Source organism: Lycium barbarum, chromosome 10 (assembly GCF_019175385.1).
Source record: "Lycium barbarum isolate Lr01 chromosome 10, ASM1917538v2, whole genome shotgun sequence".
In the NCBI taxonomy this organism is placed as follows: domain Eukaryota; kingdom Viridiplantae; phylum Streptophyta; class Magnoliopsida; order Solanales; family Solanaceae; genus Lycium; species Lycium barbarum.
Window position 1 is genome coordinate 18,666,281 of NC_083346.1, and position 14,301 is coordinate 18,680,581.

Genomic DNA, 14,301 nt, shown 5'->3' on the forward strand with positions numbered 1-14,301 from the left:
ACTTAGCTCGTAAATCACCATCTTCTCAACTTGACTTTCTGTTTCTGGGATCCTTTAATACGACCATGGAATACGGCCCGTATTGTGGAATACGGACCGTAAACTGCATTTACGACCTGGTTTTGCACTTCAACTGTTATTATGCCAAATCTGTTCCTTTACCTGAAAAGCACGAAAAATCACGTAAAATCACATAGGATTGCTTAAGAACAAGTAAAACTTACAGCCAAAAAGCATCGATTGTGGCGTAAAATCACGCCACATCAATAAGCAATTGGAATGTAAGAGTAAGAGAGGTAGTGCCAGGAATGTAAGGGAATAGGGAGCCTGACTAACGAGCTACCAGAATTCGGTAAAGTGCATACTTAAAAATCAATGAGTATAAAAAGATAGCCCAATATGGTACCGAAGGAACACAAAGAGGACGCTATGAATGAGAAAGGTAATTGTCCACTAACAAGGAAATAAGAAGCGATAAAAAGAGACTACTTATGGGATGACGAATAGTTACGGCACGACAATTCAAGGCTACATTAATAGAGACAGGGTAAGAGAGACATACTAGTTAAATTTCTATCATGTACATGAGGGCAAAGAAGTGAAAGAAGTTGACTGAAGGCAATAAAAGGGTTAAGGAAGAATGAGAAGAGACTGACTCAAGTTCTAGTTTAAGCAACTGGTAATCGGACCCTAAAGAAAGAATAACTGCTCTAAGGAATCAAAGATGATGTTGTGGGTTTTCAATACTGCAACATTCGAGGACGAATGTTCCTAAGGGGGGAAGAATGTTACACCCCGGAAACTTTTGCGCTACCTAGACTGTAGACAACTTAGTGTGAGCTTGAACAATAGTAAAGTCATGTGAGGAATAAGGAGAAAGGTTATACTATAAGAGTGAATAATGGCATATGTATGACATGTGGAGACCATATAGGGTGAATCGGTTCATATGTCACTCGCCGAAAACCCCTCGTTGCTGTAAGCCAAAGTGGGGCCCACACGCCGCAGTTTCATGAAGGAAATGTGAAAAGACATATGAGTAGTATGGAAATTTGAGCAAGTCTTAAGAAGGACCCTTAAAACTAAAATGGGCATAAGCCCTCCAAACGGACGATTTAAGGAAACGTTTTCAGATGATCTGACTTGGAGGGGCCAAAATGATATTATTAGTTTGAAATTTGGAAAAACACAAAGAATGAAAGTTGTAGATAAATTAAAGAGCTTTCTAACCATAGGTTGTGGGACCTCACATGATATCGGTATCAAGAGTAATGATTTGTTTACTGAATGAAGGTGCAGTCAGAAAAAATAAGCCAGCGCAAATGCGCTGAAGGAAATTTAAGTCGGTCCAAGCAGAACCTGGACCGATATATAAAGGGGGAGACCCCCTCATTTTCGTCCCAAACAAACCAAAAACCCCTCAAATATTCCAAAAAATTCCCCAAATTTCCACCACCAACTTTTTAGCCCAAACCAGGTATAATTTCCAAATTCTGGTCTAGACGGCGTATAGTTGCAATAACAAAATTGTGTACCAACGCGTTGTGGATTAAGATTAAGGTGGGGGAGTGAAGATATAGCATTCTTATCGAAAGAAAGGTATAAATCTCTTGCTATTAACGTTAATCTTAATTTATTTACGGAGAAGGAGCTGCAAAATTATTATAAAATGATTCTGTGATGGAAATATGGGAAAAACACCATATGGGATATTTATGAAGTATTTTGGTGTTGGATATATTATGGTTAATATTAGTATTGTTGTGGTTGTTGTTGGTTGTTGAGTTGAGAATTCGGGATAGGAATACAAACAGAGGAGATGCTGCCCGATTTTTGGAAGAATATAAAATAGTTTGATTTGAAACTTGGAATAAGTGCGCGATAAAGAGGTTAACGTTAGTGTAAATCCTCTTAAATGTAGACTTGCGAGCTATAAGTGTGTGTGTGTGTGTGTGTATGCATTGCATCCCACTAATCAACTGGGGATAACATCGAGTCCCGCAAGGGCCAAGTGCGGATATGATAGATGTATGTATAGTAAGTGTATGTGATTACATATGTATGTATGTTGTGTATGGATGTGTATGACATGTGTTTCCTGTAGACGAGTAGTTTACATGACAGCGATCTTAAGAAGAGTACGGGGTATAATTACTTACTTTATCTTATGTTTTCTTCACTCTGATATCATACTACCATTCATGACTTACATACTCAGTAAATTGTTCGTACTGACGTCCCTTCTTGTAGACGCTGCGTTCGTGCCCGTAGGTGCAAGTAGACGAGACGAAGGTCTTCCGCAGTAGGCTGTTTTCAGGTACCAGTTTGATTGGTGAGCTCCATTTCTTCCTGGAGCACTGCCGAGTATATATATATATATATATATATATATATATATATATATATATATATATATATATATATATATATATATATATATATGTCGGGGGCCCTGTCCCGACTTGTATACTTCACTCATGTTCATAGAGGTTTTGCAGACAGTTCCTTTATACAGCTTGGTCATAGTGTGACGATAGTAATGTTGGCATCATGGGTCCAATGTACATATGCTATGCATGATATTATGTTCGTATTTAGCCTCTCGACCCTATTGTTTCCATTTGAGACGAAAGATGTAAGTTATAAGCTGGTTCGCTCGGTTACCGTAAGGTGTCGGGTGCCAATCACGCCCTACTAAGAGTGGGGTGTGACAAATTCAACAACCAAGCATTCTTAATAACATGAAATAGATATGAAAACTAACCTTTTACCACATAAGGATAAGATTTGGATCAATTTATTTCACTTGAGGGAAACCTCCATTTCAACAGCAAAAGAATTTCTTGGACTATACAAACCCTAGTGAGTCTCCTGACACTTGGATCTCTTGATTTTCACCTTTCAATCCTTGATTTTACTTGAGTTTGGTTGGATATGTTTAGGAGAAGGTTCTAGAACATTCATGGACTTGGAAAATGTTGGAAATGAGCAAAAATGAATAAGGGTCGGGTATATAACTTAAAAAAATCTGGTGCCGACTCGAATTTACGGTCCATTTTTACGGACCATAAAATTTATACAGTCCGTATAATTGGATCGTAAAATCCAACCAGTAACTTACCCCTTTTGGAATCAATTTACGGTGGAAGTCAGCTAGATATACGTTCCGTAAAAAATTACATGGTCCGTATATCTGACCGTAAAACCCATCTTTTTCCAAAACATATTCTCATCGATTTGTTCAACTCTTTATCCTTCCAATACTTACTAAACATGAACTTAACCCTTTATAACTATAAGATAAACTCGTCTAATCATCCAAGGTTAGAACCACTAACATACGACGAATTTCAATGTACAAAACCACGAGGTGTAACATCCGCTTGTTGTCAACATCCTTTCCGGTAATTGGGTTGTTGTTAACTCTTGACATACCTCAAGTTGGTGCTAGAGACAACAGAATTAAAAAAGAATTAGTTTAAAAGACAGGGTCACTGCGATACCACTATCGCCTTGGCCTTACGGTGGACGCCAAATTGTTTACCCGTAAATTGGTATAGTTGAATTTGTAAATGTGTTCAAGGACACGTGGACCAGAGTGACCAAAATGGCAAGATAAGTTGCAATAGAAATTAATATAAACAAAATGTAATCGAAAGTAAAGAAATAGAATAGCCTGAACCTTGGAGAAACTTTGAGCTAGAGTCTCCGGGAAAGCTATCAATTGCTATATTGACAAACTGAATTGAAACAAGATACTAAAAAACAGCGCAAGTATCAAATGTGCCTTGTATATATTTCTTAGATGCTTTACAATGAAATTAGAAGCCCTATTATACTTGGACTCAGGGGTATACGTTCCATGAATCATGCCTCCGTTAATATTAACAATTAATGTCATAGTAATGATGGACAATAAAAATAACAATAATGCTTATTAATATCCCATGGAAGGTGCAAAGTCTTCTCGTAATGGTTGACTGTTGGCCTCTTCAACCGGTGCCTTATCATATTCACGAACTCTCCGTGGACACGAATCCTAGTGAGACTTCGGAGACACACGAATACCTCTGGAGGCTCCGAGTGCTGACTTGAATCGGATTCATATCTATTGACATGTGTCACAACATCATACGTCCAGTTGTATTCTATGAATTTTCCCCAATACAGAGACCCTGTTCTAGCATCTGCTCATTCCATATGCCTTTATGGAAAATTTTATGGAGTATTTTGTGCAACTAAAAGTGAAAAAATAGAAAAATATTTGCTAAAAAGTATTTTCTTTCATACCAACCACAGCCTAAGTCGACTCAATTTATTTATTACCACAGGTGGTCCAGAATCGTAATGCATCTTTGAATATGCTCTTTATTATTCTCTATGGTGTAATTTTGTTCAACGGAGATATTAATGGATTTGTAGGTCCAAAATCATGCTGCATTTTTTCTATGTATTGGATTTTTGGGTCCAACAATTAGATTAATTTAATTTAATTTAATTTAAACTATTACTAAGTGAAACTTCTTGGTACGACGAAGGGTAAAAATGTAAATATTCACGTGTCCCTTCATTATAAATGTTAAAACACGTGTCCCATTTTCTGCTTCACTTTGCTCCACTTTCGTGTTCTTCTTTATTCATTATGTGCTGGTAATTATTTTGTTCTTTTTGTCTTTGTTCGTGGTTCGTTTGATGCTATTTTTTTTGGCTCAATCAATTATTGCATGCTGTTAATTTATTTTAATTTGAGATGTGCATGTTGTTAATTTATTTTAATTTGAGATTCTTACCAAGGATTTTGAGGTTTTCTCTTAGGGTTTGAAAATTTGAGGTTTTAAGAAATTAATTACGCTTTCATTTTCAGAGATGGATCAAAGAATTGAAAGATTTGGAGCTCAGATGTGATGGTGACGATTAACTTAGAAGTTTCTTCACTGGCAGAGATTAGATTCGGAAGTAGTTGTGAATAGGTAAAATATCTTGTTTTGTCGATTGTTCAAATTTTTGGGCATTGACTCGATAATTTTTTTCGTTGTGAATATAAGTCTGATTCTGTTCGTATGTCGGTCAGATTCTTTTTCATTTGTCTTCTTCCTCTTCATCGCCCTCTGTGTTTGATTCAGAAGCCCTCTGATTCAGAAGCTTCTTTTTATCAAAAGGAAATCGTATCTATTATTCAATTCTAATGGTCAATACATGATGTTCTTGCTGGAAGAAATTTACAGTGCTTAGATCTTTCTATATCTCTGGCTTCTTGTTGTTGATGCTATTACTGCTATCGACTCTCTTGCTTCCATTACTGTAACGTGGTTATAAGCTTTTTCCAATTATTTAGTCTTCTTCAGGGCATAGTGATCAACCAGATCATATTTTTTTTTTTTTAATTTCGGACCTATCTGTTTACAGCTTCTCTGTTATTGTATTTTCTATTTTTTTTTGAATTCTCAATACGCTACAATGCGGATAATCTATTATTCATTTAGTTGGAATCTAATGATTGCCAAATTATGATTTCACAGGTTTTGAAAGTCGCAGCTGGTCAAGGTTGGAAGGAAATGGCACTGCTTGTCAAGGTAACTTTTGCACTTTGTTTGCTCTAATGTTATATGCTTAGTTATATTGCTAAATGGTTATGAAACCTACAGTAGATACAACTAAATAACAGGATGTGATAGAAATAAAAAATAGCCCATAACCTATAAGACTGGCAATTAACAAGTATGGAAGTACCAAAACAATGATCCATGGCATTGAATTTCTAAGTAGAAGACTGATGGTTCTCAATATTTTGCTAAGAGTGGATAAGGCTAAGAACAAACAAAAAAAGTTGAATTGTGAAGCTAATGCTGTTTCTCGGATGACCTGTATATTACTGCATTTCTTTGCTTGCCAATTTTTGTACCTTAGTAGATTGTAAATGCAATGGGTTTTAATATTTTAATAAATTACAATATCAAATAATTTTATATTCCATTTAGTTGTAATATAATGGATGCACAGTTTTGATTGACTGTAAGTGGTAAATTTTACCGTTTGTGTCCACGGGATTAAGCTGTGACTGGTTTTCCATGGTGTGTGTTTGCACCTTTCTGCATGTAGAACAAAAATAGTCTATTTGATTTTTTTGTTTTTTTGTTTTTTTGTTTTTTTTTTTACCCATCGCCCCCCGCCCCCCTCCACATAGGGGCTCCCCCTCTGCTCTCTTGGTGACTCGAACTCACAACCTTCAGGTTGAAAGTGGAGGGCGCTTACCATCTGAACAACCCCCTCTTGTCAAAATAGTCCATTTAGATTACTCTCTCCAAGCCTTTTTAATTACTGTTTTTTTTTTAAACAATTTTGAAGCCAAAAAGAAGTATGTTGCCTGCAAGAGAAAGAAGAAATCTTTAACAATGTTTTCATAGTTTTATTTGTGCCTCGACATTCAGGAGATATGAATACAAATTTAAAGTCTCCTCTGGTACCTCAGTAACTTGTAATTGCATCGATTTATTTTCTTCGAATATTATTTGTTGGTCAAATATTTTTGGCAAGTTAAATGTGAGCTTAGTTTCTAGACTAAGACAATGCAGTGAACATTTGAAGGACATAAATACTATATTTAATTTGTATCATGCCTTAGAAATGATTTTTGATACAGATCAACCTATTTCAAACGAATAGAACTTATCATCCTTACATTTTTTTAGCAAGCGACAATCAAACGGACTTTTACCCTCCAAATAGATTCACCAAACAGATTCATGAACATATATTAGCTATAAGTTGCATTTTGGTCAGCTTAGATTATTTTTATTATCTTTTTGAGCTAGGGCCAACAATTATTGTTGCTTATTTTTAGCTGGATAATGTGTTAAGTTTTCATCTGTGTGAACTTAAGAACGGATAGCCAATACGAGAAATATAGAGCACTATGATGTGGATAATACAAATGTCCTGGACACTTCATATCGGTAAGTTCTGTCAATTTTCTTTCTGACTCCTCTTTTGGTTATCATGTGCTCTCTTTTATTAAATTACTCTTTGGATTCTTTTTTGGGATAACTCATCAAATTTTGGCAATAAATATTTCGTACCTTGGTGGTAGAGGACTTCGACAGTGTTTATATACACACTAAAAAAACGGGCAGCTCAATGCACAAAACATCCTACGTTAGCAATATATACACCACAATTAATTAAAATAACTAGAGAGGTTTGTATCTTTTTTAATCTTGTTCTTCCACCTGGAATCAGTTGCCCCAGAGTTGCTTTGTGATAGTTAGATCAGAGATGGTTTATTTATTAAAGCAAACGGAAAAGGCTTATGCTACATATTACTGTTCCAATGTTTCTTTTCTTTCTTTAAGTTCTTTGCTTCCAACAATTTTTTCACATCACAAAAATGGGAGTTGATTTTAACTCACGCAACCTCTGTCTCATATGTTTCTGGTTTTATTTTGATATTACTTCCAACAGATTGTTTTTTATCTTGTGAAAAAAAGTATGATAAAAGAAGACGAAGAGCTTTATATAGATTTCCTGATGCGAAGTAAGTGTTTCTGGGAACAGATTGGACAAAAGAATTTACCAAAGAGAACTCTGTGTACTGCTACTATTCCACTACAATCACATTTTTAAATCCTGATGCTGGCATCTCATGGACCAAGAATTGTGTACTGATTATATGGAGGATCTATGGAAAACTTGATCAACCTAATTCAACCTAATACAGTTGTTCCATTCATATTCTTTTTGTTCCAAGTGTTCAATGATGATATTCAGCAACATCTTCTTGTTGAGCTTTTTCTTCTTTAGATGACAGCTAGCACAACTGCTATTTGGAGAGAGTGGGCCCTATATTTTTTGCACTTTCCAGCAATATCTGAGAGATTGGAAATGAGGCATTTACACGGCAGACACGTAGGGTGACAAGAAACATAACTAAGATTGTAAAATTCTCTACCTTTTCTGATAACTGATAGAATGTTACACTCTATGACGTTCATATTGTAGTTCAGCGACACTAAATATTCTAAACTTTCAATTTAGCATACCAATTAAGGTTTTTATTGTTTCTGAAGTAGGAAATGTAGAGAAGAAATTTTATCTCCCTTTAGTTTTAAAATATATCCATCACCTCACTCTTAGCTCTAGGTAAGTAATAATGTTAATTTACTTTATTATTACAATCTTATAATTCCTTATCCAATAAAGCTTGATTTTTTCCAGTTTATGAAGATTGACTTTTTTAATACAAGTGACAGTAGATATTGCATTAATACCTTTCCATAAGTGCAGCATCAAGGTAAAATTATTTTTTCTCCCATTTATTAAAAAGCTGGTGTTGCTTGATCAGTACTTCTCTTCGAGTTTGGTTCTGTAAAAATTGTTATACTAATATTTCATCATCGAAATTTGTGGTCGACAGCTAGCTGTGAATTTAAATTCTTGATGATATTAATCTATGTTCACGTTTTCACAAAATTTACTCTTGCTTTTTACTTACTACCAAGATAATTCTGGTAAACTTATAAACTTCTCATGTTTTTTGTTGAGAAACAGGGAAAAAATGGTTACAAGTCAGAATCTGCAACTAATTGTGAACGCTTTGTTTCTTGAGCTCATCAAGGTACGATAGTTCGATCATCAACAGTATATCCCTGATTTAAGACACCATGGTCATACTACACCAATTATTTTAGTGGGAAATAAATTTGTTAATATTAACTATAAGTTTTACACAATTATCAAAACATGTATAATCTAATGTGAAACATGATTTATAGCCAATGATGTCAGACCTAGGGGAAGATAAGCAATATTTTATATGATCATCCAGGGACAACTCCTATAACAATCTCTTAGTTGAGTTCAATGGGAAGTTCATTCACTTTTGGAAGATAGAATTATTTCCAAAGTAACGAAGCAATTTGAAACATTAAGTACACTCTATTAAACTAAAAGTGTATGGAATGAAGGAAAACAAGCTCTGCGAGAACACTTAGATACTTTGTTTATGACAACATATTATTGGTAGAGGACAACGTTAGGCTGACATATTGCATTTGAAGAATTTGAGGTATTATGAGTATCTCTTGCTACTAATTGTTTGTGGCTAATGCCATGTCAAAATTGTCAATTCTAACTCATCAAGTCTCCTACATAATGACTCCTAACATCACTTTAATGAACTTTCCATGGGTTTTGGTTACCAAGTTTTGTTGCTCCATGACATTGAACTTTCCGTTGTTTCTCCTAGCAAACTGAATCTCTTAACTTATTTGTTGTCTCCTTCTTTCCATGAAAACTTGTGCTTTGAAATTTGAGTAGGATGGAAAGTAGAAGAGTTGAAATATGCAAGAAATTTTCAGACTCTAAAGAGATATATCCTGAAAGAAGAAAAAACGATTTTGTTAATATTCAATTCTCATTAGCTAATCAATAGATTATTAAAACTCTTTAAATTGTTGAACTTTATGAAAATGGCTACTCTCTATTAAGTGAACTTTTTAGTTGTATCAAATTATAATAGGGTGGTTTGTAATACACTAACTTTCATATACGTGCTATATCTTTTAATTTATTCTGCTCTAAGACCAACATGGCGCGGGCACGGGCCATCTAGTAAAACTAATAAGTACTAGTAACCAAGACTTTGGATACCCAAGACATAGACCCATCCACCAGTCAAGGAGGCTCAATATTTGGTTGAGTTTAAGCCCGTCAACCGGTCCAGTTTAACCGTTTCAAATCGGTAAAATCGGAACCGGTTGGACCGGTTAACCATATATTTCTTACCGGTCCGATTTCAATTTTTTTAAAATCAGAACCGGTAAAATCAGAACCGGACCGGTTATACCGGTGAAATTTTAAAAAAAAATATAGCTATTGGGTTGTCCGTTATTGGACCATTGGCAACGGTCCATTTGCAAAAAATGGCTGTTGCCAAACGGTCATAAACTCATTTTTTGCCCCCTCCCCCCCCCCCCCCCCCCCCAAACTTTTATTTAACACTTTAACTCATCCCCCACCCTTATATAAACCCTTCTTCATTTTCATTTTCATTTTAATCCACACCAATTCACTCTTCTCTTTCTCTCAAATCTCAATCTCTCAATTATAGTTACTTTGCAATAATTAGTCACTTTAAATTTCTCTCAAATAAATATTATAAAGTCTTATTATAGTTTCAATTATTAATTTTGCAATTATAATATTATTGGTGGAGTTAGTGATTTTGTAACAATCCGAAGTAGCTTTGGTGGATTTGCAATTCTAACCGCCTTTACTTTGTTGGAAATTAATCCAGCAATTTGGTACCTTCGTTTCAACTTTATTTTTATTTTTCGCAATTTAATTTGTTGCAATTTATTTTCTTTTGATTTATTTTAGTGTCATTTAAATTAATTCTATTAATAATGGCAAAGAGATTAAGATGTAGTGTCGGTAGTAGTAGTGGTATTGTTAGGGGTGGGCTTAATGAGAAAACATTTTGTGGAAGAAACACCTAATTTAGGTATTGATATTGGTGGAAATAATCCACTTTTAGGTCATGAGGCAATGCAATAACATTTTACCGACACTTTTAATGCAATTGATGATGATGATGATGAAACCCCCCTCCCCCCCTCCCTCCCCCCGAAAATTCCATAGGAGACAAACCATCTAGATTTAGTTGAAGTCGAACTCGTTATTGATGATGAGTTTAGAAAAGTTTTTACTCATTATTCTAATTTGAAAGAACGTGCTACACCCGTTGCTCCACGCTCTACTACTTTTCAAAGTAGCAAAAAAGGTTTGTCGGGTTTGTTGCATTTGAAAGTTTTACATTCACAACCAACTTCTTCTTGTAGTGCAAAATTTGATGAATATAACTTTTATTTGAAGCAGCCAAATGTGGATATCAAGGAACTGGATGAATTGGACGTCTTAGCATGATGGAATAAGTACAAGGCAAGTCATTCGATACTCTCAAGAATGACTCGAAATATCTTTACGGTTCAAGTATCAACCGCGGCTTCGGAGTGCGCATTTTGCGATTGGATTAGATCGGAGTGACGCAACCAAAACTTAGAAGCGAAGGAAGGCGAAAAGGAAGCAATTGAAGATTTGATAGCAAATGGACCGGACCAAATGGAAGACTTTCAAGATATCTTCATGGTCGAATATGATATGGGAAAATTAATTAAATGATTGAGAATTGATGATTTTATTATTCTACTATTTCTGTACAAGTTACAACTCATGTATTATTTGCAAGTTAAAAAAAAAACTACAACATACAAATAAATGTTATCCAAGAATGAATGAAATATATGGCTCATTGAGCTTTCTTTTATTTACTTGTGTTCATATTTTTACTTATATTAAGTTAGGAATATATCTAAAATATATTAAGAATATACTTATGATATACATCTACTTAAATTAAAAACTAGAAAGTTATATACTTGAAAAATAACTAAAATATGCTTATAATATATATATATATATATAATGCAAAAAACCCAAAAAAAAAGGGATTTGGGACTATTTGAACCAGACCTATTCTGGTTTCGAATTTGTAACCGGTAAACCGGAACCGATTGATTCCGTAACCGGTTACCGATCCGGTTCAATTTGAACCGGTTGACGGGTTTAGGTGAGTTGGACAAGAGAGTATTTTCGCTGTTATTGAAATATTGTCCCTAATTTTTATATTTGTGCCAAAAAAAGATCTTTTATGTCTGATGAAAAAAATTTAGATTAAACTTCCCTTAATTGGGCGTCAGAGATGGTGGTAAGAGGAACTAAAAAAAGGGTGGGGTGTTTGTATAATTAGAATCAACTTATTTTTTGAATTTCCTTTTTATCCTTAATCAAATTGTTTGTAGCAGCACAAATGTTTAATGTATGTTTTAGAACACAAATTTTAAAAAATTTCCTTTTTATCTTAAACTTGTGTCTAATCAAGCAATGCTACATAAATTGGGACAAAGTGACTATTAAAATAGGACATGCGTAAGAACTGAAATGGGCAGAAGTCACGTCCTAAAATGTAATCGAGTATTGCTTCGACCAGCTACCTCATAAACTTTCTCCTTACATGCATTAATTAACAATAAGTTGTTTTCGTTTGTTTGCTGTTCATGGCAATTAAGCGAGAAATTTCCACATTAATTTGATGGTTGAAGAATAATCATCTATCGAGGATTCGAGAGGTTACTAAAAAAGGATATCATTCATGAAGCACTTTTTCATGCCTTGGCAGCCTCAAGTTCACTGGCTTATCAACATTCAAAGAGAGAGATTGAAATACATACATAGATGTAGGACCACAAAATACATGGAGCAGCCTACTCTTATTTCTGAAAACAAATGGTAGAGCCAATACTTATGATTTACAGGGCGGCAATGGAGAGTCACACAAGCATTTGTTGTGGAAATACGAATAACGATCAATCCCCTGCATAAATTCACCCTGTGGAATCTTCCCACAAAGCATGTTATAACTCACGTTAAATAGCTGCCATGGTTGTTTCGTTATGACTGCTGGAAGGCTCCCGTAAATCTTGTTATGGTTCAAATCCAACCTCCATAACCTTTTCCCAAATGTTAGCTTTGAGAAGTCGAACTTGAACTTATTTCGATCCAAAAGCATTTCAAATGTTGTCTTATCTTTGCCAAACAAGAATGAAATATCCCCTTCAAGCATGTTCCGTGACAAGTCAATTGTCTCAAAGCTCCAACCAGCAAAAGAAGTCGGCACAACCCCTGTTAGTTGGTTGTGTCCAAGGTAAAGATACGTGAGTTTTGGAGCTAACTTACTTAAAGATTCTGGGATTGGTCCAGTGAGTTTGTTCCTATCTAAACCAAGGAACTCGAGATTTGACAATGTGGAAAGTGAAGGAGGGATTGTACCAACGAGATAGTTGTATGACAAGTTGATGTAAGTTATTTTTTTCAACTTACTAAGAAATTCAGGGACAGGTCCTGAAATTTTTGTTCGACTAATTCTCAAGAATGTGAGCTCCGAGAGCTTAGCAATTGTGGGTGGAATCGGGCCTGAGAGATTACGTAAATTGTTGATGCTCAAACTTTTGAGGTACGGAAGGTCTCCAAAAGCAAGAGAGAGGTGGCCGGCATCTTCAATTCTGTAGAGGCTTAAGGAAGTAACACGATTGGTCTTGTCATCACATGAGAGAGAGATCCAATCAGTACAACAATCAGTTTTGGGATCCCATTGGAGGTCATAGGGATTGCCTAGCCCTTTCTGGATTTCTAGAAGGGCTTTTTTGTCATTTGCATTGCACCTTTCGGAGAGTGATGTGGACAATCGGGAGAGAAAGAAGAGAGAAAAAGAAAGAATGGAAACTAGAGAGAGTGTCATTTTTATGAAACAAAGCGTTTAATAGATAAGCACATGTGAGATTGTGAGGGTTTGGTCATAGCTCTTAATCTTATAGGAGCATGATATTCTTGCTTTATAGTGTTGGTTGTCCCTCTCAATAGAGAATTACATAAATGTCCATCTTTTAGGAATTTTCTGTTTCTGTTAATATTTGTTTTTCAGAAATTTCCCTTTTCTGTTATTTTTTTTATAGACGTATTAAAGAATTTTCACTGTCTAAATCATTATAATTATGATGTCTACGTATCAACTATTCGACCAACTTCTCCTATATTTAGCAGGAATTTTCACGGTGCAAATTCGGAAAATAGTCAGCATGTGCGGAATTACGAAAATGGAGATAATATAATTTTGATGGAGTTGTGGATCAGGGCAGTAGACTATACGGAATGATTTAGTGAAAATTTAAACTATAAACCTCTACAACACACTCGCGAGTAGTGAGTATTAATGTGACCATGTGAGTGTACTCCTCCTATTTCAATTTATGTGATTTTTTTCGATGTATAAGAATTAGTTTGATTAATTTTTAAAGTTAAATTGAATTAGATCAATTCAATAATGTATAATTAAAATATTTAAAATATATTATAAATTATAATTTTTCTTATATCAATATGATTATACTCTTGTGGTATAATTCTTTCCCGGATTCAATGCACAGCGAGAGATTTGTGCACCGAAACCTTCTTAATGTGATAAAAATATTAAATATTAATTAAGATTTACGTAATTTAAAATTTAAATTAGGACCAACTTCTTCTATATTGAGCAACAATTTTCACAGTTCAAATTAGGAAAATAGTCAGCATGTGCAGAATTACGAAAATGGAGATAATATATATAATTTTGATGGAGTTGTGGATCAGGGCAGTAGACTAGGAGCCCGATTGGATTGACTTATAAGTTGCTTATAAGCTGTTTTCAAC

General features: G+C 34.8%; 1 protein-coding gene and 1 long non-coding RNA gene across 6 annotated transcripts; one reads left to right on the forward strand and one right to left on the reverse strand.

Annotated features, from left to right (window-relative positions):
• The first annotated feature begins 4,503 nt into the window (after positions 1-4,503).
• LOC132614908 (uncharacterized) lies at positions 4,504-11,320 on the forward strand. Of its 5 annotated transcripts, XR_009572498.1 has the most exons (6): positions 4,505-4,650; positions 4,865-4,970; positions 5,520-7,931; positions 8,212-8,287; positions 8,545-8,611; positions 10,873-11,320. It is a non-coding gene; the product is annotated as an uncharacterized LOC132614908 (long non-coding RNA). The 5 variants fall into 5 exon arrangements; XR_009572497.1 differs by having other exon boundaries at positions 5,520-8,287; XR_009572496.1 differs by having other exon boundaries at positions 8,212-8,611.
• Positions 11,321-12,183: 863 nt separating this feature from the next.
• Positions 12,184-13,425, reverse strand: LOC132615258 (polygalacturonase inhibitor-like). The gene has a single exon (XM_060329824.1). It carries the CDS (start codon positions 13,349-13,351, stop codon positions 12,356-12,358), a length of 996 nt encoding a protein of 331 aa, XP_060185807.1. The 5' UTR covers positions 13,352-13,425; the 3' UTR covers positions 12,184-12,355.
• Between the last annotated feature and the right edge of the window lie 876 nt (positions 13,426-14,301).

Coding starts and splice junctions, on each gene's coding strand:
- LOC132615258 (XM_060329824.1), bottom strand. CDS start 13,351: ATGACACTCTCTCTAGTTTCCATTCTTTCTTTTTCTCTCTTCTTTCTC.